General features: G+C 44.2%; 1 protein-coding gene across 4 annotated transcripts in view; it reads left to right on the forward strand.

The window, feature by feature from the left end:
- FRMD4A (FERM domain containing 4A) overlaps positions 1 to 20,876 on the forward strand; it is a 377,723-nt gene that overhangs the window by 138,235 nt on the left and 218,612 nt on the right. The window contains exon 1 of one of the 4 annotated variants that reach the window (XM_026841091.1): positions 19,437 to 19,517. The exons of the other annotated variants lie outside the window; for them this stretch is intronic. Coding sequence (XP_026696892.1) covers positions 19,452 to 19,517 — 66 coding nt within the window. The 5' untranslated portion in view covers positions 19,437 to 19,451. Of the gene's footprint in view, positions 1 to 19,436; positions 19,518 to 20,876 lie in introns of those variants that run through there. 4 annotated transcript variants of the gene reach the window in all.

Below are 20,876 nucleotides of genomic sequence, written 5' to 3' on the forward strand. Positions count from 1 at the left end.
TGTAAAATTCATTGCTGTGTGCGCGCTTGAGCAGCACACAGGAGCTTTAAGTATTTTCCTTTAATTTAGCAGGGAGCTGTTGCAGCTGCTGTGGCACTTCAAAGACCATTCTGTATATTGCTCCTGCACCTGACGAACACAAGACCATGGTGTTGTTAAACTGCCAGTTTGGAGGGAAATGGCTTTGCAGGCAGCAGCCATGCCATCTCATGCTCTTAAGCCTGGCTATAGCCTCACCATGTCTGTGTGTGCTACCCCATCACTCCAGTCTGGTCCAGTTCGTCCATTTTCATACCAGCTTGTCCAGTCTCTTGCCTAAACATAGACCACTTTTGTTGCTTTCTCTATGCTCATGGGGTCTCTGCAGCACTTCCTATTCAAGGAGGGTTTAGATATTTTCAGTGACAATGTTTTTTTCTGCAGATCACATGCTGACAACTCTTCACTGCATGTTGCAGATGTGCTGGGACATGAACCATGTTCTCAGAACTAAACCACTAGTGTCCCTTAACAGCGCTCTGCAAACCTCACATGGCTTCAGAGCCACAGGGTGCATGTTGTGGATCTCAGAGTGCTGAGAAAAGATGAGCTCCATAAATAATTTGCTGGTGATAAGTGGTGGTAGCTCCCCAAGACGCAGTGCAGGCAGGGCTGGGCCAGCTCACTTGCTACTCCCACAGTCAGGGAGTGAGATTGATTGGCAGCCCTTTCCTCATCACAACTAACCAAATAATGTATATGCAAATGTAATATTTACAAATCTGTGCTCTTGTGACTGCCTTTTTAACCCCATTCCTGAGTGGATGGCTGGAAAATAGACATGAGATGTAGCGAACTGGAAGGAAAATTAGAGGTTTCTGCTGTTTAGGTCACCAGGCTATGTCCTATCTGAGTTAGCAGCAGCCAACAGATGCAGATGTAAGAAGGCCAGTTTTGGTCCCCTGGGGGCATGAGGCAGCTGTGAACCTGGTCCACCTGCCTAAATGGGCAAAGCAAAAGCAGTGACTCAGTAAAACTGGACAAAGCACTTTTGTATGCTTGGTAAAATAAATATGAGTGAGTGAATTCAGCCTGTTGCCTATGAAATGAAAGCTGTTGACCCTGCGAGGGTAAGTGCAGGTGTTTGAGTAGGAATGTGAAAAGTGACCTGCACACAGTGCCCAGTAACTGTCCTGGAGAAAGCATGGTCACAGAGCACATTGCCAGAAAGAGCCATGCTCAGGACATGTGCTGGTATCATAAAACCACAGGAGGTTGGAAGAGACCTCTGGGGATCATCTCATCCAACCACCTGCTCAGTCACCTACATACAGCAGATTGCTTGAGGCCATGTCCAGCTGGGTTTTGAGTATCTCCAAGGATGGAGACTCCACAACTTCTCTGGGCAACCCATGCCAATGCTCGGTCATCGTCACAGTAAAAAGTGTATGTCCAGCCCTGTTTCCACCAGCCTCATCCCAAAAGGCACATTGCACAGATTTCTGGCCTCTTGCCACAGAAGGCTGAGACACCTTGGCAAGATAGGTGTGATTCATTTTATCTGTGCTGTACCTATTTCACAAAGAGAGAGAAAATTTCAAATACCAAAGCAAGCAACCAGGCTTTTAGAAGATCCTCAAAATAATGAGAAGCATCACTGTTACAAGCAGGAGCTTTTAATGCCTTTTTCTCCCTCCATTTCCCTTTCTTCTCTTTTTTTGTCTGTAGAATGAAAAGTTTGAAAAGGACATAGTTCCCCATGCTTCAACCCAGAAGCTACCTCTTGCTAACAGGGGTTAGGAACAGTGCTTTTATTTTAATGCCTGGCAGGGCTTTTTTGGGAGCTTTTGGTACAGGGGGTTGACAGAGACATACATACAGGAAGCTCTGTTGATCTCAGCTGTTTCTGCCTTCCTAAGCTGTGTTGTGACCATTTATACCTCAACACTACTGAAAACAAGATATTTACTTATAAGAAGCGCAGTCATATCTGTCAAAGACTATAAGACTGTAGTCCCTTATATGACATAATAACTGCACAAACAGGCACCGAGGCTCCAAAATAGAATAGCTTAATTGGTTTGCTTTCCCAAGGAGATACTGTGCCAGACAATGAACCACGACAGCTTAAATCTATGCTTAACAATAGCTTTGTCTATAAATAGCATATTTTTAAGCAATGGGAGGAACATTTGGAGTAGAAGTAGATAATATTTTTCAGATGAATAGTTTATTTGATAATAAATGCCGTTTCAGGCTGACTGAAGCTATCCACAGATTCAGGCTGAATTCAACTAATGTTTTCTGCTACAAAAAAGGGGGACCCTGTTTTTCTTGACAAACCAGAAAAGCTCCATTCTAACATTTCAACATGAAACATTTAAATCATTCACTTAAGAAAACTCTTCATCTTAGAATTCAGCTTGGTTTTATTTCTTTATTTTGAAAAGCATACCTCCATATTAAATGAATTCTTTTATTTTGGGTCCATCCCAAATCGTTTCAGCTTTACAGCATGGAGAGCAAAAGATTCAGGAGGGACTTTCTTAGTCTGTTCCCACAGGTCTGGTCTGCGGCTTTGCTTGCTTTTTCCAGTGGCTTTGGAGTGTGAATGTAATGTACAGCTGGTGAGCCTGTCTTTACAGCTGATAAAGCGAGTTACACCAGGGTCATGTTGAAATGAACCCTGAATACAGGTCAAGTACATAAAATAGAGTTCTCCTCCAGCAGCCTCACGTTACAGACCTGATTTATGTTTCTAGTGCTTGTGGTTCTGTTTGGAGCCTGGCATGGTTACATGCAATCTGCCCAGCCAAGCCTGAAAGCTCCCATTTTCTCAACTTGCTCGTATAAGGTGGGGAAGGTAAGAGGCATAAGAATCAGCTTTAAAAGTCAGAGATTGATGGAGGCAACACCAGTGGGTCTTGTTTTACTGAATGCATTCACTATCTGTAATCTGTGGGAAGGAAACTTGCTGAAACAATTCTTGCAAACAGACAAAATATGCCTTTTCCAGTCAACCTAACATATTAAAAGCCTCATTAATAATGTGGAGAAACTGTAGCTTCCATCGGTGGGTCACAAGGCGCTTTGAAAGTATTATTTAAGCATCAGAAGATAGAAAGGGAGAAATCAATCTAGGCCTGATTTTCATAGAGGTTTCATGGTGTACCTGGAAAGATTATTAATAACATATTAATAAGCAGATTAAGCACATGTATGTCCTCTTAAAAGCAGTGGGGTTTAGACTCCTAACTCACTATTGCTTTTTGCAAATCATAGTCAGAAAAGGGGACATTTAAACTAAGCAACTTCAGGTGTCTAATGCACGTGCTTAAATAGCATCCAATGTCCCTGCTTTGCTCTGCAGTCCCTGCAGGGTGTGGGAGGGAAGGCAAAGCTGCACCACACTCCTGCTCTGAATCACACTCAGGAGGCATCTCTGAGATAACGTGATCCACGGCATAACACTGCATCTCTGCTAGGTCAGACCGAGGTTAATCTGCCCTCAGACCCAGCCTCCAAGAACAGCCAGCCAGGAACACTGAGGAGAAGTGTAAAACAAGGCAAGCCTGGAGAAATGCTTCCCCAGTACATCCTCCCACTGCCCAAGAGTTCTTAGTTCAACCACTACCTGAACGCAGCATGTTTAACAACCCTTTATGGACTTTTCTTATGTTAATTCCCTAATTCTATTTCCAACGCACTTATGCTATTGGCCTCCCTTGCATCCACCGGTGTTACTTTCTCTACTTTCACCATGAGCTATTCAAATAAGAACTTTTTCTCATTCTAAATCTGCAGCCTCATCGTATCATTGCATAGTCTTTAGTCCTGGTGTTATAGCATAAAATAATTTTTAAAAACAATAATCCTTCTCTATTCACCATCGCTGTGTTCTTCATGATTTTATACACATTGATCATATCTTCCCTCTGTCATCTTTCCCAGCCTCAGTGTTCCTCATCTATTTAGTCCCACTGCATAAGTAATTGTTTTCCACATATATAGGGAACCTGTGGTTAAAACATAATGTGGGTTGCTTCATCAGTCAGCGAGGATACATTCCCCTCGCCCAACACCAAAGTATGGATACCTTTGAGGTGGCACATAGCAGGCATTGAACTGTGCCCAGTGCCAGGAATGAGCAGAGAAGGGAATGGGAAGAGTTGTGTTCAGCTGGCTCTGTGGAGGAAGTGTATGGGTCGAGAAAATTATAAACTAGTTCAAATACACTGTCTTCTGAATATGCCTCTCTGAGATTCACAGATCACAAAAAGTCTGCAAACCTTTTAGAAGAAGCCACAGATCTTGTTTTTTATCTTAGAAGCCATGTAGACCAGAAGCTACTCTAATGCATTCAGACCTCGGTCCATGATGTGCTTCGTGGTCACAGCTCCTAAAGAGGCCCTTAGGAAATATAGATTCTCAGCATGTATAACAAGAAGACCAAATATACATGACAAAGTCAAAATAACTCAGGGTTGGCAAGCACATCCACAGTTTGGATGTGCTTCTCCTTCACTTCCCTGGGCTCAGGTGTTGCTCTCAGAAGTTGGATTTCTAAAACTGGTTGAGAAGGGCTTTCTTCAGCAATTCTGTGTGCTGCCTTTTCTCATCCCGTTTCATTTTTCAAAGATGTCTTTCACACTAGAAGGAAAAAAAAAACAACAAAAAACCTTTTCCAACTTGGGGAGAAAACAGTTGAAAAAGAGAAACAGAACAAGAAAAAATGATGGTTTTCAATAGATGAGAAGCAAGTGGCAGTGTGTCCTAGAGAAGTGGGAGAACCATGATCAAGATTGCTGCTGCTGTCCTCCATCTGCTCAGCACTCTGCCTGCTTGGCTGCTGAGGCACACATTTCTCTCCTGTTTTAACAAAAAAGTCCCATGCTGGTCATAGAAACCATCCCACCACAAGATTGTCAAAATTAGCCTGTTTATTCTAAAACTATGACTCTTCTTTCTGTTCGACGTAAGTATTTGTAAGAGCATCATAAAGATGTTTTTCTTGGTCATCTACAAGAGGAAATGCTCCTTGTATGTGAGTGTCTCCTCATTCCCTCAACCCAGTGAAGAGTGGTCACAAAGGAGGACTTTTGTGATGCTTGCAAGTGACTGAATTATCACAGATTAGAGAGTTATAACAGTTTAAATTCATATATTTTACGTTCTATTATAACATGCTGGAAGCATGCAGACACCTTCATTTCAATCTGTTAAACCACAGTAACTTCAGCTCTTGCAGTGCATCTCCCTTCTTGAAGGAAAAGCTGAAACATTTACTACTGTTTTGGTCAGGTACAGGTAACTGCTTCAGTGACATAAATAAAATTTGCATGTCCTTGGTGCTTGAGTCAGAGCACACCAAAATATCCTTCTGAAATGAAGAAGACCATATATTCTAATGTTTGGAAACTGGAAGGAACAAAGGGGTGATTTTCTTTCCTGGGGGTTAAATTCTTCTTGTGTCTCCCACCATCCATGTCCAGGGCAAGTCCAGTAGAGGTGCAGCCCAGATCCTGTCCTTGAAGGGTCTCATGTACCTTCCAGAAAGTCTGAGTGGTTTTACCATGACTGCACCTGTCCTCCACAGATGTTGAGTGGGATTTTCACACGCTTCAGATGATTGCTCAGGTTGCACTGAAGGCTTTTGCCATACAATCCCAGAGCAGCAAGGATCCCCAAGGATGTGGTCCCAGACTTTAGGCTGCTTCTTTGAGTGTTTTTCGCTCACGTTTTAGTGCATATAAAATCTCTGTGCTGTATGCTTTTAAATTTTTAGAGGTGTCTCACCATCCCATGCTGCCAATTGTGCCCTCTGCCTCTCCAAACCCTTTAATCGGGGCACTTTGCTCTTACTTACCTGTCAGTACCAGTGGAGACATGGCCACGTATAACCATTGGGGACCTCCCCGATTGACAGTGATGAGCAGCTTGATTTCCATGCTGCTTTTCCCTCCTATATCTGTGCCCCCCCTTCCCCTCATGGCACTGCCCCTTGTTTTCACCTGAGGGATGAAGAAGTGTGTATCAGAGCCAAGCTGCTGTTGAGGACTCAGAGCTGAGCTGGTGAGCAGCTGTGAGCAATGTGAGATAGTGCTCTCTGGGACATCCTCTCCCTTCTGACCTCCAGGCAAGTGAGAAAATGATGTAGGATAATATAAAGACCAAAGGACATGGCCAGGATGCTGAAAAGAATGAGGATCTTTTGTTTTGGTCACTTTCCTTAAAGTGATGAATGAGCCCAAATATCCCATCTCATACCTCTATACCTGCCTGTTTTCCTTAGCAAAATAAAAGCAGTCTGCAAGCATTGTCTGTTCATATGCTAGATCTAATTGCTGTTGTAGGAGGGATGTATCAGTGAGGAATGTATTCCAGCTCCAAAATTGGCCCAGTGCCCTACAGACCTTCTCCATTTCTTTGGAGGAATGGAGGACAGCAGGACATTTGGGGCTTGGTACTTATTTTATAGCATAGAAAGTGTGCAAAAGTACAGAGACAGCAAGAAAACCCTTCTGTAGGTGTTTGTGTGACACCTCACACCTGGGGACCGGTTTGCTGAGCTCAGTGGGGTCCCTGATGTGAGTGGCTTCTTACAAATGGAAAGAGGAAGGAGAAAGACGATGTGAGTGAACATCCCTGAGAGAGGAACCTCAGGAGAGACTGCCTCAGCAGAGAGCATAAGCACCTTCACCTTATTAATAATCTCTTTTTTAAGGAGAAGGAGGGTCATCTAGACGCTGTCTGGTGTCTGGGCTTTGCTAGAGTGCAGATCTTTAACAAAGGGCATGCCACTGTTAGAAGCATTTTGGGACTGAAGGAATTAAGGATCCTGGCTTGTACCTAAAGCCGAAACAAAAATTGCTGTGGGGCTTAAACCTGTTTTTAACAAGAGTATGTAGCCTGCTAGGTTTGGTGCGAGATTAACAATTTAATAATACAGGCCTTGGCTTCCTGCTTTCCACTAAATGCTTAAAACCCCTCTAAAGAGGCCCATTACCTTGTCTTTTTTTGCTCTTGCATTAACTAAGCAGTTCAGGGCAACATAAACACAGAAGCAGAACAGGGGTTCCCTTGCAGAGATCTCCGGGGTTTATAGCTAAGTGCCTTCTGATGGGTCTGTCAGAGCAACCCGGGAGAGCAAAACCAGTCACTCCCCAGACCAACCATTAGCTTTATCTTCAGAGTCCCTGCAAGCGCTTTTCATTTGTCCTCTGTTGAACTCATCGAGGAGAGTACTGGCTCTTCTCGGGTGACTGGCTGACGTTGAGAGAGAGGGAGGCAAAGTGAGCAGCCGGGCTGCAGGCACAAGGATTTGGGACAGAAAGCCTCGGCAGGAGCCTTCGGGGATGTCGTAGTGGATGGCTGAGTGCTGCTTCATGTGGGAAACAGGGAAAGGGCAGGCCAAAAGCTGCTTGAGAAACATGTGACATCCAACCTGTTGACCTCTGAAAGGCTGTTTGAAATAGGGAGCCAGGAGGGAGAAGTGGCAGCTGGGGCCTTCCATTCACAGGAAGCAAATTTATTAAGGATTGTGAGGTCCCATAGCTTAAACAATGAAATCTCTGCAACTGTTTTGCTTTCCAGCACTGGCTGTGGAGCGTTTTCAGGCAGTCCAGCTTCCCAGATGCTCTTGGGAGACTGGGAATTGGCTTGTGTTGCTTGTGCAAGTCAATCCATGCACATAGTCATTGCAGTCCCCGTGATTTGTTAAGACTGTATTGGCATCTCTGGGTTCAGCCTTGCTCTCCTCTCCTGACATCACATACATCTCCAGCAGGCACCCACTGATCCACAGGGTGTGGGTCCCACCGTTGTACATAATAGAGCCTGTTTTTGCAGTAAAGCTCCTGTTAAGGAGTGTAAGGAGCAGATACCATGTGCTTTTAACAGATATTTTCCTGAAATTGATACAGAAAAGTAGCGATTTCTGCATCTCCTACGCCTTTGTACATCCACAGGGCAGAGCTGGGAAAGGATCAAACCCCAGAGCACCAGGCTGCTGCTGCCAGAGATGCTGGCTGTCTGTTTTACCTAAAATCCTTTAATAACCAAAGCAAGAACACCTACTCTGCAGACAGCAGAGGAAATCTTGTAGTGGAACATAATCAGTGACAGATTTGTCGTCTCTATTCCATCGCTGCAGCATGGGGAGGAATCACTGCTGATCGTTTCAGTGAAGCACCATGATAGGAGACCACCGCCTCTTCAAACTATTTTTATGTTGTGTTAAGCCAGGCTTCAGTCGTGCTGGGGTAGGGAAAAGATGTAAGACGGTGCAGTGGCACTACTTGCAGTGTTACAATCTCCCTGGTGCCTGATTTCTGTGATGTGATCACACCTTCAGAGGTAAGCCACACTCCAGATCTGGGATCAGAAAGTCGTTTCCCCAGACGGTATTGTCGGGGGTGTTGTGCCTTTACCTGCCATGACTTCCAGTCTGCTCCCTGGAACCATCCAGGAAATTTAGCTGATGCATCTTATGGTTGTGTTGGAGCATTGGCAATGCTTTGGTGCGTCCTGCCACAGCTTCCAGCTTTATTTGCAATAGAGTGTTGGTGGGGTTTGTGATGGCAGGGGCATGGGATGAAGACATTCTTTGGCTCTTCCTAAACTAAATATCATTCCTAGGATTACCTGAAGCAGCAGGAGCGTGAAGTGGCTGAGCCAGCCAAGGTGGTCCTTTCTATCTCCTTACTGCTGGCCCTTGCCTTGCTTTGAGGAGGAGGTTCAACCCACTGAGCTGCCACGACTCCCTCCAGGAGTCAGCGGAGGGAAAGGCTGAAGGTCCACGATATAAATGGCCTTTTGTTGGAAGTGCTTGTTGGTCTTTTTTGACTATGAGAAGCCAGATGAGGCCTGTGTTAGCCATGATACACCCCTGTAGGGAGCTCAGTGAGGGTGAAATGAATCTGGGGGGACCAGATGTCAGGTCATGGAGAATGGCATCCTCCTGGGAGTCTCATATTCCCTGAACCCTTCTTAAAGCTTTGACTCCTCTGACCAAGTGATTATCTGGCAATACCAGACCCAGTCAGAAAACAAGATTGTTCTACCCTTCACCGTCTTGGGGAAGAGCATTAAAATACAGCAAAGTATAACAAAACTAGGAAGCAATAAGACCCCAAACAGTATTTTCTTTTTTTGAGTTCCATAGTTGGAGGCTTTTTGATAATAAATAAAATTATGCTGAGGTCTGATTCATGTTTTTTTAATGCCTCAGAAGTCTGCAGTGTCATTCTCCTGGTTTGGCATCCTAATTCAAAGTGAAATACATGAAGCCAAAAGGAGCGTGTCAAGGAGTTTCTCTAGCTTTCATCATCTCTTTTTCCATGAGCAGGCACTGTCCTGTTTTAAGCGAGTAGCAAAGTGTAAAAATGAATAGAGGGATGGGCTTGGTAATGAAATGCTAAAGGGATTTTTATTATTGTTTTCAGTGGTTTCAGGATAGAGTCTTTGTGGGTATAATATCAGCTAAACATTCAGCAACTGAAACTTGTTCTTACCAAGCTTATAAAAACTCACTGCAGCGTATTTGCACCATCCAGCTATTAGGACAAATTAACAGCTTTTAATAGAGGCTGTCAGCATCTGGATACATATCATAAGAGGACCTTTATCTTTATGCAAAATAAGGATATGAAAAAATATGCAAGGATACGGCGCAAGCTCCCGCGGCTCTGCAGACCCTCGCGGGTGCCGGCTGAGCTCAGGGTCTGCACACCCCTGCCAAAGGTGAGCTGCTGGCACCAGGGCGGAGGGGGTGCTGGGGGGTGTGGAGGGTTGGGGCAGTGGCAATGGGATAAAATTTAATTATGGATCTCTGTAGGATTTTCCCAAAACTGAAATCTTTTGAAGATGGAGGAGGGAGGGGGTTAGAGTGGGGCAGGGAGGTGGGGAGCTCTTCCCTGAGATATAGAGACCTCTAGGACATACTCTGGCCAGGTTAAATGAGAGTTTGCTGGACTACATTAAGTCTCTTCAAACTCAGGCTAAAAGAGCAAGAGGGAGCCCACGGGGGCTGCTGAGAGTGGTCATCTGGGAGCAGGTTGGAAAAACATCCTCCTTAATCCCCATCCGCAGTCAGGAGAGGCACAGTTTTCTGCTCGGATCTGCCTCCAGAGAAACATCTCCTCTTGCTGACTGTGTGCAGAGCAGTCGCCTGAACAAAGGGGTTAGAATCACCGAAAATCTCCCTGCTCCCCTCCATCCTCTGTCACCTCTACAGCATCTTATCATGTGAATAGTTTAAAGTTTTAGGACACTGCTGCTTCTTGAGTCATCAAGGTCTGCTGTCCAAAGCCCATGCGCCACATAGCAGGAAACATTGCAAATGTTTCTAAATGCCCAGCCTTACAGGGAGTGCCAGGGAAATACCCTGTCATTGCCTGAGGAGAACTTCTGTGAGCTGTGTGGGATGTGAGCTAGAGGAGGAAGGAGGCAAAAGGATGTAAAGTCTGGTGGGTCGAGCATGGGACATTGGTTCGCGGTACTTTTAGGTGCGCTGGATTCCTCTGTGTCTCTGTGTAACTCACTGTGAGCAGATGATGTCAGCTGAGAGCATCGTACCTGCTGCACCAAGCAGGTTAATTTGCTTCTGCTTGTAAAATACCTGGGAGTCTCAGGTGTCCCACGTTCACTGAGGAAGACGCAGACAATAAAACCCTTCAGCAAACACAGTGTGATGGAGAGGGGCTCAGCTGCCCAAAGCCCCTCTTGTGTGGACTCCAGCCACACAGGTAGGACTGAGGATGAGGACTGCTCTTTGCATCGCTGGGGCCCCAACCCTCTTGCTGTGCCAGACTTTGTAGAAATGCTAATAGCAGAATTACGGACATGCACTACCAGGGGGACCGTAAATATCATTTTTAATTAACTGGCTCTTCTACAGAGGAGACTTTGTGCAGCACTGTGAGACATGGGAACAAAGTTCAGCCTGTCCCTGTGACAGAGCTCCAAATTTCCCCTGCTCTTTCCCGACCCAACCCCAGCGAACAGATGTGCTCTGTGCCTCCTATTTATGTGCTCCCAAGAAATTAGCACCCCGTTAAACTACACAATGCAGTGCATTTATTTTTATTTCACTGCACTGAAGCCTTTCAATGTTCAACTCTGCACTATTTCTTACTGGAATCAAATCCAGACCTAGCACCAAGAACTTCTTAAATCAACAGCCCATGAGGGTATGAATTTTGTGCAGCAGAACTAGTGCCTATAGGTTAAGATAAAGAAGTCTCCAAGCTGCAAAGTCCCATGTTTGATTCAGGTCCAAAATGAAAAGGACAGAAGAGGAAGATTTAACTTCTAAATACCTGAAGCTGGGACTGTGATTTGTCTGCAGTCCCATTTTCAGGAGGTAAACAGCTATATTTATATCTCCTGAATGTACCTATTATTTCAAGATTTCACCCAAATGAATGGAGGTGACATGACAAAGCGGCACTGTAGGGAGCCAAAAAATGTGTAAAAAGCAATTGATCCATTATAGATGCAGTCTCAGGCAAGCTCAGTCTATTTTTAATCATTTTAATAATGCAACTGATTTGCTACATCAAAGAAGGATCCCTCCCAGCAAGCTAAGTAAGAGGCTCGTGTGGGATAGGGGCACCTGGACATCTCCAAGAGTGTGCACGGCACAGCAGACTCCCAGGGAAATGGTATCACTGTGGAAGCCCTGCCCAGCAGGTCACCTTGAGGCATAGGAGACCCCAAAGAGAGATGGATGATGTTTTAGGAAGGCAAGGGGAGAAGCCAGTGGGACACTGAATTGCAGTAAATAGGATTAGAAACAGACAAGATTTCTTGATAATTTAAAAAAAACCCCACATTTCTATTGCTGTGACTTGGGTAGGTGAATCGTGTTGCAGAAATTGCTGCCATGGGAGACAGATTTGGGTATGCATAGACCAACCAGGTCGGGATACTATTAATTTCTCCATGTTCTTCATGTTCTCCATGTTCTCCATGACCACAGTCCTCTCTCTCCATCTGAAAAAGCCAAACCCATCTGAGCATCACCCACGCAACTTCCCTGTCCGAAAGACAAAATGGCTCCTCCATCCTTGGGTGGCTTGTTTGGCCCTGGGGGTAGTCTGGAAGAAAGAAAAATTGAGGTTTTCCTTCTCTTTTCCACAGTAGCTTCTAAATGAGAGTGCATGTGGAAAGAACAGGAGACAGATGCCTTCTAACCAAAGGATGACTTTCATGGCACTCAGTTAAATAGTGAAAATAAAACAATGTCTGAGTTACAGACAGTGGTGTGAGGCCATCAAGGAAAGAGGGACCACACATGAGGAGAGAGTAATGCAGTGGGGACAGTGAAAAAAGTCAGACAGCAGCATCTATGCCCAGGAAGGAGATCAGGTGTTGGTTGAATATAGTGACAATAAAACAGAAATTGTAGTTGTGATTTTTAAACTTGAAAAAACGAGTGTTCTACAGCACCTGGGTCTCTTCAGAGGCAGGATGATCCAGGACTCCATTTCACTGATGAAAATGTCACTTCATAAAAAAACCAGAAATGTCCCTGTTAAAGGCTGTGAAAAGGCTGGGGTGAGCCTTGATGCTAAACCTACCGGTGACTCCAGTCATCGCTTTCCTTCTTCGTAATACCTCGGGGCTGCTGGCGCTTCCCATCTGGGGACTTCCTTATAAAAACGTTTATCTTGTTGTCGTGTGGAAACGGCATTTTTTCTTCGTTATGGAGCTATGTCAATCCCACTGCGGGCAAGAGGTCAGGAATGGGACTCCCACGCTCATTCTTCATCTGGCGGCATGGGCCAGCCCCAGCCTGGAAGCCCGTCAGCTGCAAGCAACGACTTCTCCATCCCATTGCCAGAGAGGGGATGGGCAGACACGTGGGATCTCAACTGGCCCATTGAGCAGCTCTCAGATGCTTTGTAGCCTTGCCTGGCAGTGCACTATGTACCTGCAGGCTTGGCCCACACAGTTTAGGACCAGGAAAGGTATGTTTGTAACTGAGGTTGCCATTGGCCAAAATCAGCCCCTCTCTCCACAGATGGTCTCAGATGCCAGCTTTGCCAGCAGCAATACAGCTACAAGTTAAAGCAGCCCCTCCATGGGATGTCATGTCTTTGGGACAAAGGCAAGACTTATAAATAAAGGAAAATAAGCATAAATAAAAAAGGCATACCTGCTGTGAGAGAGACAGGTAGCTCCTGTCAGGAGCTACAGGTTGCTTAGGCTGTTGGTCAGGAACCAGTGTCACACCACTTCCACATCTTCAGCATGCACATAACTTCCACGCAAGCCTAGCAGCAGTATCTAAAGGTTTGGTGGCTTCATGGAGTCTCTGATATGTCTGTCTTTTGGGGATCAAAACACTTCATTGAGAACTTTGTTTTGCAGAGTCTGGAATTGGCTTAGGCATTTAGGAAAATTCATGATAAATTTGGAGCAGCTTCTCATATGAGACTGAAACTTATACGGACTCAGAGCAAAGGTTCATGCAGTGTCCCATCTCCAGCAGTGGGTACGAGTGTGCAGAGAGGAGAACAGAAAACATACTTTCCCTGGATATTCCCCCACCTTCCACATGTTTTCAGCTCAGGGACCTCCTGTGTTAGATGTGGCCTCTAGATATTCAGTATCCCTCTATGGATTTAGCATCCTTTAATTTCTCCGGTCTTTTTCTGAACCCAGGTAATATTTTGCATCCTTACCATCTTTTGCCAAGGAGTGCCACAAATCAGCTATCAGCTGTGCTTGAATCGCTTCCTTTAATTTGTTCTGAGCATGGTTCCTGCCAAGCTTCAGTTGATGCACCCTTTTTCTTGTACTGGGTGAAAAAGTCAATCCCTTTTCACCCCCTCACCACCATTCTGTAAATGTCCTTAATTTCTCCTTCAGGCATCTTTTGGGTTTTTTTGCCAAACCAAAGAGTCCACTTTTTTTCCTCAGTCATTTCTTTATAGGAGCCCTTTTTTTTTTTACATTTAATCATCTTTATTGCCTTTCCTTGAACCCTGTCCAACTTCTCTGTATCTTTTCTGGAGATAAGGGGATAAGAAGATAATATCCAAGATATAAATGAACCCTGGTTTGATTCAGTGGCATATTAATATGCTCTTTAGCTTGCCCCTTGGTAACTCTTAATATTTTATTTGCTTATTCCACCACTACTGAGCAATGAACTGATATTTCATGGAACTGTTATAATCCAAATATCTTACTCCTGAGTGAGCCCAGAGCCCATAATTTTATACGTGAAGTTCAGAACATTTTTCCTGCCATGAACATTACTTCACATTTGGCTACATTAAATTCAATTTGCTGGTTTATTGCTCATTCACTTAGTCTTATCATATCTTTCTGCAGGCCCTTGTTCTCACTACCCTGAATACCATGGTGTCACCTGCAAACTGTGTTCCCTCACTGCTCACCCCCTTTCTCATCTTGCCTGTGAATAGGTAGGGCAGCATCTGTCCTCACCCAGATCCCTGGAGAAAACCAAAAGGCCATTTCCTTATCGCCTTGATTGCAGGGACTCCAGATCCAGGACTCCTTCTTCAGATATACTGTGTCATAGCTAGGTGCCTTCATAAGATGAAGTTGTTGCGTTCATCCTGGGGTGTAGCTGTGAGGTTGGGCTGTCAACTGATATTCAGCCTTTGATGCAACATTAGATTAATGCATTCATCGGAAAATTATCACCAAGGCCTTCAGCTGACATTGAAAGCTAGTGCAGGATGAGATTGACTTACAGCATCCTGAACCAAGGTGAAGGCAGATGGCTGTGCCCTGGGCCAGCTGGAGCCTGCTAGGCTTCACACTTAGCTCCAGATTCAGTGAAATACTGCAATCCAACCTGGAGGTGTCAGGTTGATGGGTTCCTATGTCCAGGGTTTTGTGTGGGAAGGAAAACTAGGAGTAGAAGGAGAGTTTTGGAAGATGTTGCTTCCCTGTCATCTAAGTTTACCAAGAGGATGGGACTTCCCTCTTCACCTTCCCCAAAGAGAACAGATCCAAGCTTTGTTGCAGCAGATCTTTTATTTGCTATCAAGAGAAAAAAACCTGTGCAAGAGATCAAAAAGACTCATCTTCAAATCCTCACTTTGATTATTTAAAGCAGAAAAGTTCATAAAAGTTCTCTACCAGTTGGGTAAAAACATGGCCCAGCTTGCCACAGCTGAGTTGCCATCCCATCCCATGCTTGTGGGATGGCAAAGGCACTGCCCCAAATGAGCCTTCACCTATATTTGTCATACGTGTCCATAAGCCACAATTACTGAGCATTTGACCCCTTGGCTAAATGTGTGGAGGTGAGCCAGGCTCCCTTTTCTGGTGGGGTCCATGATCCAGGCATACTTTTTGCCTCATACAAGAATAATCTGCCTGTTCTTCCCCCCACACACCTCAGCTTCCATCTTTGCAAGCTGAGCTGGCCCAAACATAGCATCCTAGGACTAATTAAGTTCAGACCTGCTCTTTAACTATTTCTTGACAGCTTTTGGCTTTACTCACTAAACTTTGGTCTCTGTTTTTACACCCCATCTTTGTAATCCAGCCCTTGCAGGGTGACACTTACCTACCATCACTGACCACCTTCACCCCTGAAACTCCCTTAAGAAAACAATTCTGGGACCCCAGCATGTCCCCACATAACATTTCAGTTCTCGAAAAACAGCATATTTTGCTGAAATCTCATTTTGGCAAAAATATTCCAACAGTCTTCACTTTTCACCTCTCTTCTGATATCTTATTCCTAAACGGTAGAAAAAAAACTAGGTAGAAAAAAAACTAGGAAGGAAGTGAGGGGAAAATGTGGGTGTAGAAGAACATCCTGTTCTGCACAAATACCCTGGTGTGTTGTCAGATGGATGCTCTGCTTTAAATAGAAGAGGTCTCATGCTTGCAAAGGCCAAAACAATAAATTCTCAGGAATTAGAAAAGATGGAAATAACGATTTAATAAGGGAAGTGTTTGGGCTTACTGCATTAAAGAATCAACCAAGTTAGAGCTTCTCATTATCACATGTGGTTTCATTTTTGTGTGAACCTATAATGCACATGCACGTATGCACAGAGGGTTTGGGAATAATCCCTGGGGAACTCAGTGAAATTCCGTTTCTTGTTTATCGTATTTGAGAGGCTGTTTCCATAAAAGAGGTCATTTGGGGTAAGCAATGTTGAAGTGAGAGTTAGAAGAGAACCAGTGGGATAGACTAAGAGGTCCCCAAGCTTTGATGTGTTTGAAGAAGTTCTTCTGCTTAGATTGGATTTTGTGACTCTGATTTCTGCCATCCACTTTTTGCAAGGGGTTGAGTGAAATAACTTTCTACACACTGGTGACCTCTTTTTTTTTTTTTTTTACCTTCAGTATTTTTTTAACACAGCCACACCAACTGCTTCAATTATCACTAGAACAGGAAGACTTTTTTTTTTCTCATCTTCTGCACATTTTCTATATTTTAGAACTTTTCCCATTGTGCTTTGCTTTGAGTCTGAAATTTTTAGTGCAATTTAAAGGAAAAATTGAGAGATACCCTTGCATGCAAAACACCCTGCAGTCTAGGGATCAGGAAAATTCCCCAGGACTTACTTCAGCAGAGCAACTTTTACATCAACAGTATTTCCCCCAAACTTTTGACCATCGCTAAGGACAGTTAATATTGATCAGTAGGAGAATTGCTAGGCTGAACATTGCAACTGCAAGAGTTCAAGCACTGGTATATCTCATATCTCTGTTATTAGTGTTGTGATAATGAATGCCCAGGCCATGTAAAGCTGAGCCTGAGTGAGAATCCATGAACTTGTTCATCCTTCTTGCCGTCGTCATGGGTTTTTGGTGCCAGGTGTTTTTTGAGTGGGAATCAGGGAAACCATTATGTGTTCCTATAAGACATTTTCTTGCGCCTGACACTATTTTCTTCATTGGTTTTGAAATAATCTTGAAATTCATCTTTGTGAAGACAAAAATGAGCCTGTGTTGGAGTCAAAGAGTCTGTCACATGGACACTGCGTTCTGGCCCTGGAAGATGTCTCCTGTTGTTTATCTCTCTGGCCAATACAATGCAGCTACAGGGACGGTCAAGGGACACAAGTGACATGGTTGCCCTACACTATTGCACAGAGGGATCCTACAGAAAAGGATCTTTAATTTCATATTTCAGTATTAACACATAGCCTTTGTGCAATAAATGGGGTGGGGAGGGGAGAAGTGATCACATGTTCGGTTCCAGTAAAGTTCTTGTTGTGGTCAGACTGGTAGGACAGTAGTATCAGTTAGAGGCAGACAAATGCATGATTCAGTCCTGGCGGACCTCTGTTAGCTCGTACTGACACAGCCTGGCCACTGCTTGCTGTGGACCAGAGACAGAGATGGGCAAAAGGACAGCCATGCCTACCTGTACCCCGCCTGCTCTTGTAGAAGCCATAGCCTCCTGGGATCTCTGGATTTCCACGCAAGCCAGAGGAGATGAAGGCTTACCACCAGTCAGGTCTTCCTCTGCAAATGCCTTCTAGAGAGGAGAGAGTGTGAAAGCTTGTCTGCAGTGAAATCCACGTGCCCTGTGCAGAAGTGAGCGATGCATGCTAGCTCACTCATCAGCCTACTGCATTACGGTTCCCTCAGTTTTGGCCACCTTCAGTGTAATACCCTCCAAAAATATTTCTTTGTGTTTCAATCCATGCTCATTAAAACACCTCTCCACTCATACTGGTTAAGATAGACACTTTGTCAAAGCTTTAATGAAAGGGCAGCATGTGGATGATGAACACACTTTCTCTGCACTAGACAAGCTTCCCATGCTGGGTTTGTTTCTGGAGCAGCTAATCTATTACCTGATGCAGGGCCTTGTGTGAATGAGAGTTGGTCCATCTGGAAAATTAATTACATGTCCTCCTTTGCTATTGAAACTATCCATCATATCATGTCCCAAATGGTCTATCATGTTGTTGTCTAGTAAAACTCAGCCATCAGAGGCAGCTTCTGTTCAGATGCTGATGCTAGATGTCTGAAAATGTCATTTCAGCTATAACTCTGAGGACATTTAGTTGGAATTTATGACTAGAGGTCTCTCTAAGCTCCACCAACTCTATCCATCTCACACCTTTATAAATAACATTGGTCTTCAGTTTCTGAATCCTTTAGGGCAGCCTTGTGGTTTATTTCCAGTGTCTGGAATACATCACGTGCAAGATGTCACTCTGAGATTTCAAACTGTATGGTACATATCAAATAAATAAAAATAAGTTTGGCCATGGATGTGGACATTATGGAAGGCAGTTTAGTGAACTTGGCACTGTCTAGGATGCAGGAGGCTTGGGCACCACTCCTGGCCATTCCAAGACTTGCAGTATTTCTCCTTTTTGTGGTTTGGTTTCCTTTCTATTTGATTCCCAGCTAGCATTAACCAAAATCCTTGAAGGATCCCCATTGGGTTTAGCTTTGGTTGGATCATCTCCATCAGTACCTTTACCACTACATGTGGTGCTGTGAGAGACAGACAAAAAGTGCTAAGCAAGCAAAAATGTCTCCTTTTCTGCATCGACTTGAGTAGGAGCAGATGTGTGGAGGAACAGCAGGTACTTAGGATCATGCGTCAAACTTTCCATAAATACAGTAAAAGGAAGGGTCTAGCCCTGAGAAGTGCTTAGCACCCTGGATGGGGATGCTGCGGAGCTAAAGGCGTTGAGCAGTGGGAGGACATTTCAGAGGGGATGCCAGGGTGTTTGCAGAGTCAAACCCTGTAGGATTATTTGAGGTTATTCCCCTTTGTACGTAACCTCAGCAGTCACCACTGTAGTCCAATGCCTTGAGGAGTGGGGAAGGGAAACTATTAATACTCTTAGGAAAAAATTAGTATCCAAACAACTTTTGTTTCCTTGTTTTTTACACGTCTGTGCTCTCCTCTGTCGCTAGCTACAGCGCAGAGCTTGGTATGCTCTGACAAAGAGCTATTGATTGTGTGCTTGTGTGAATTGGCCCAGCACTGGTCACAGCCAACTTCTGTGGGACCTGCTGCCCCTGTTCTACAATACGCTCCAGTGTGCTGAGCCATTTGTGAAAGGTCAGAAATGAACAGAGAAATGGACTGGAGTCAAAAACAAGTAGTCCTATAAATATCAGTTATAGTCAAAGGCAGCTTATTCCATTCCTCCCCTCTCTCTCCCTCTGTGTGTGTCTCTCCCTCCCTCTGTTGTGGTTTCCCAGATATAACTCCATGTTTCTGACTGGGAAGCTCTGAAAGGAAAGCAGAACGCACATTGCAGCTTCTGCTCACATCTTGCACACATGGAATAATCCTCAGTCCCACAAGCAGGACTGACAGCCAGCACGGAGTCCGGGCATCATCTGGACTCAGATGTTAAGTTTTGATTGCTCGGATTTTCTTTATCTGTGAGAAACTCATTTGCTACAGTTTGAGAACTGGCTTTGGCCGCAGACGGTTTGGATTGGGACTCCTGAACGCTCTTCTCTGTCTGGACCTAACATTTGACTTCACAATGACTTTAGCAGCTAAATTAGAGGATATTGAAGTGACGCTGGAGCACCTACTAATGGATGTGTTTGTAAGTATGCTACAATTTCCTATTTGAAGTGAGATGTTAATAATCCAAAAGGCAGCATACAAATTTAACGGTGTACCCAAGTGTTGCACTAACTTAATTCGTTTACATTTCCTGACAAACTGCGTGTTCAGCACTACCAATGTGTTGTGGTATAACTAAGGCATCTACTGCAAGAGGTAACATACAAAAGTAGAACAGTGTGCCTCCAAGGCAGGTTCTGCATTGGTTTTGGCTATCATCTACAATTTTGATGAAGTACATGAGAAGTAGGAGAGATTTGGTCTGTTTGAGGAATATCTCTGTAGAAGAAGTGCATTGGCAGAGCATTTAAACTGTATATTGCTTAGCATCGAGTGTCCTTGGCTTTAGGATTTTGACAGCTATTAGATTACACTCCTTTACCACTTTGACTTTTGGGTTAGTTTTGTAACAGATGAAGGAACAACCAAATGTAGTCAAGTTTTCAAGAAAATCAAGTTTATTCCTCCTGGATATATCAAACATTTTAAACCAGTCTTAATCTGGAATTTGCTCCCTTGAAATCACCAAAGCTCAGTGAAGCAATGTATGATTTGCTTCTGCACATCTGAGATAAGAAATTGCATCATCTCTTTTTTAAAGTTTCTTAAAAATATCAAAACATTTCAAAACTGATTTCTGCTTTTTCCATCACAACTTGGTAGTTTTTGCCTAAAGGTCAGAGGTGGTCATGTTTTGGAAGATTTTAGTGGGTGGAGGAAGAACAAAGCTGAGGGATTGCCAGACCATTTATCTTCTTCCAAAAAAAATGTCATGCCAAGGTGATCTGTACTCTCTGAATTCAAGCTGTGAGAAATAAGATGGCAAGAGACATTTTGAATTTTCAGAAGAGTTTTTTGGCATCTCTTAAATGAAATGCTTCAAATTTCAGGGTCTACTAATGCGGAATCTTAGGTATCAACCACAAAAGTGAAAAGCAGGAGAGTTTGCCAACTTTCTAGCCTGTGGTCCAGTTACTAAGTGTCCATCTGTTCTGTGAAATGGATTCAGGTCTCTCTGGGCTGGCGTTTCCCCTCAGCACTTTGGGGAGTGCCCTGTCCCCTTTCCCACAAGTTACTGAAATAGGAGGTAGAGGCTGCCCTGTCAAAGCCTCTATGTAGGGTACGAAATGCTGAAATACTCTTTGGGCTGCAAGATTTGAATCAACCTAACGATTATTCACCACTCTGGGTCCAACTCCTTTCCCCAGCTCTGAGTACCATGCATCCCAGAGGAAATCCCTAAGGGTTTAAATCCCCATGACAAGCAAATATGCAGCATCTGCATCCCATGACCACAGCACACTGTGGAAGTTACTCTGTGTGGGAAGTGGCTGGTGCT

Source organism: Athene cunicularia, assembly GCF_003259725.1.
Source record: "Athene cunicularia isolate RWA chromosome 1 unlocalized genomic scaffold, athCun1 chr1_part2, whole genome shotgun sequence".
Classification (NCBI taxonomy): Eukaryota; Metazoa; Chordata; class Aves; order Strigiformes; family Strigidae; genus Athene; species Athene cunicularia.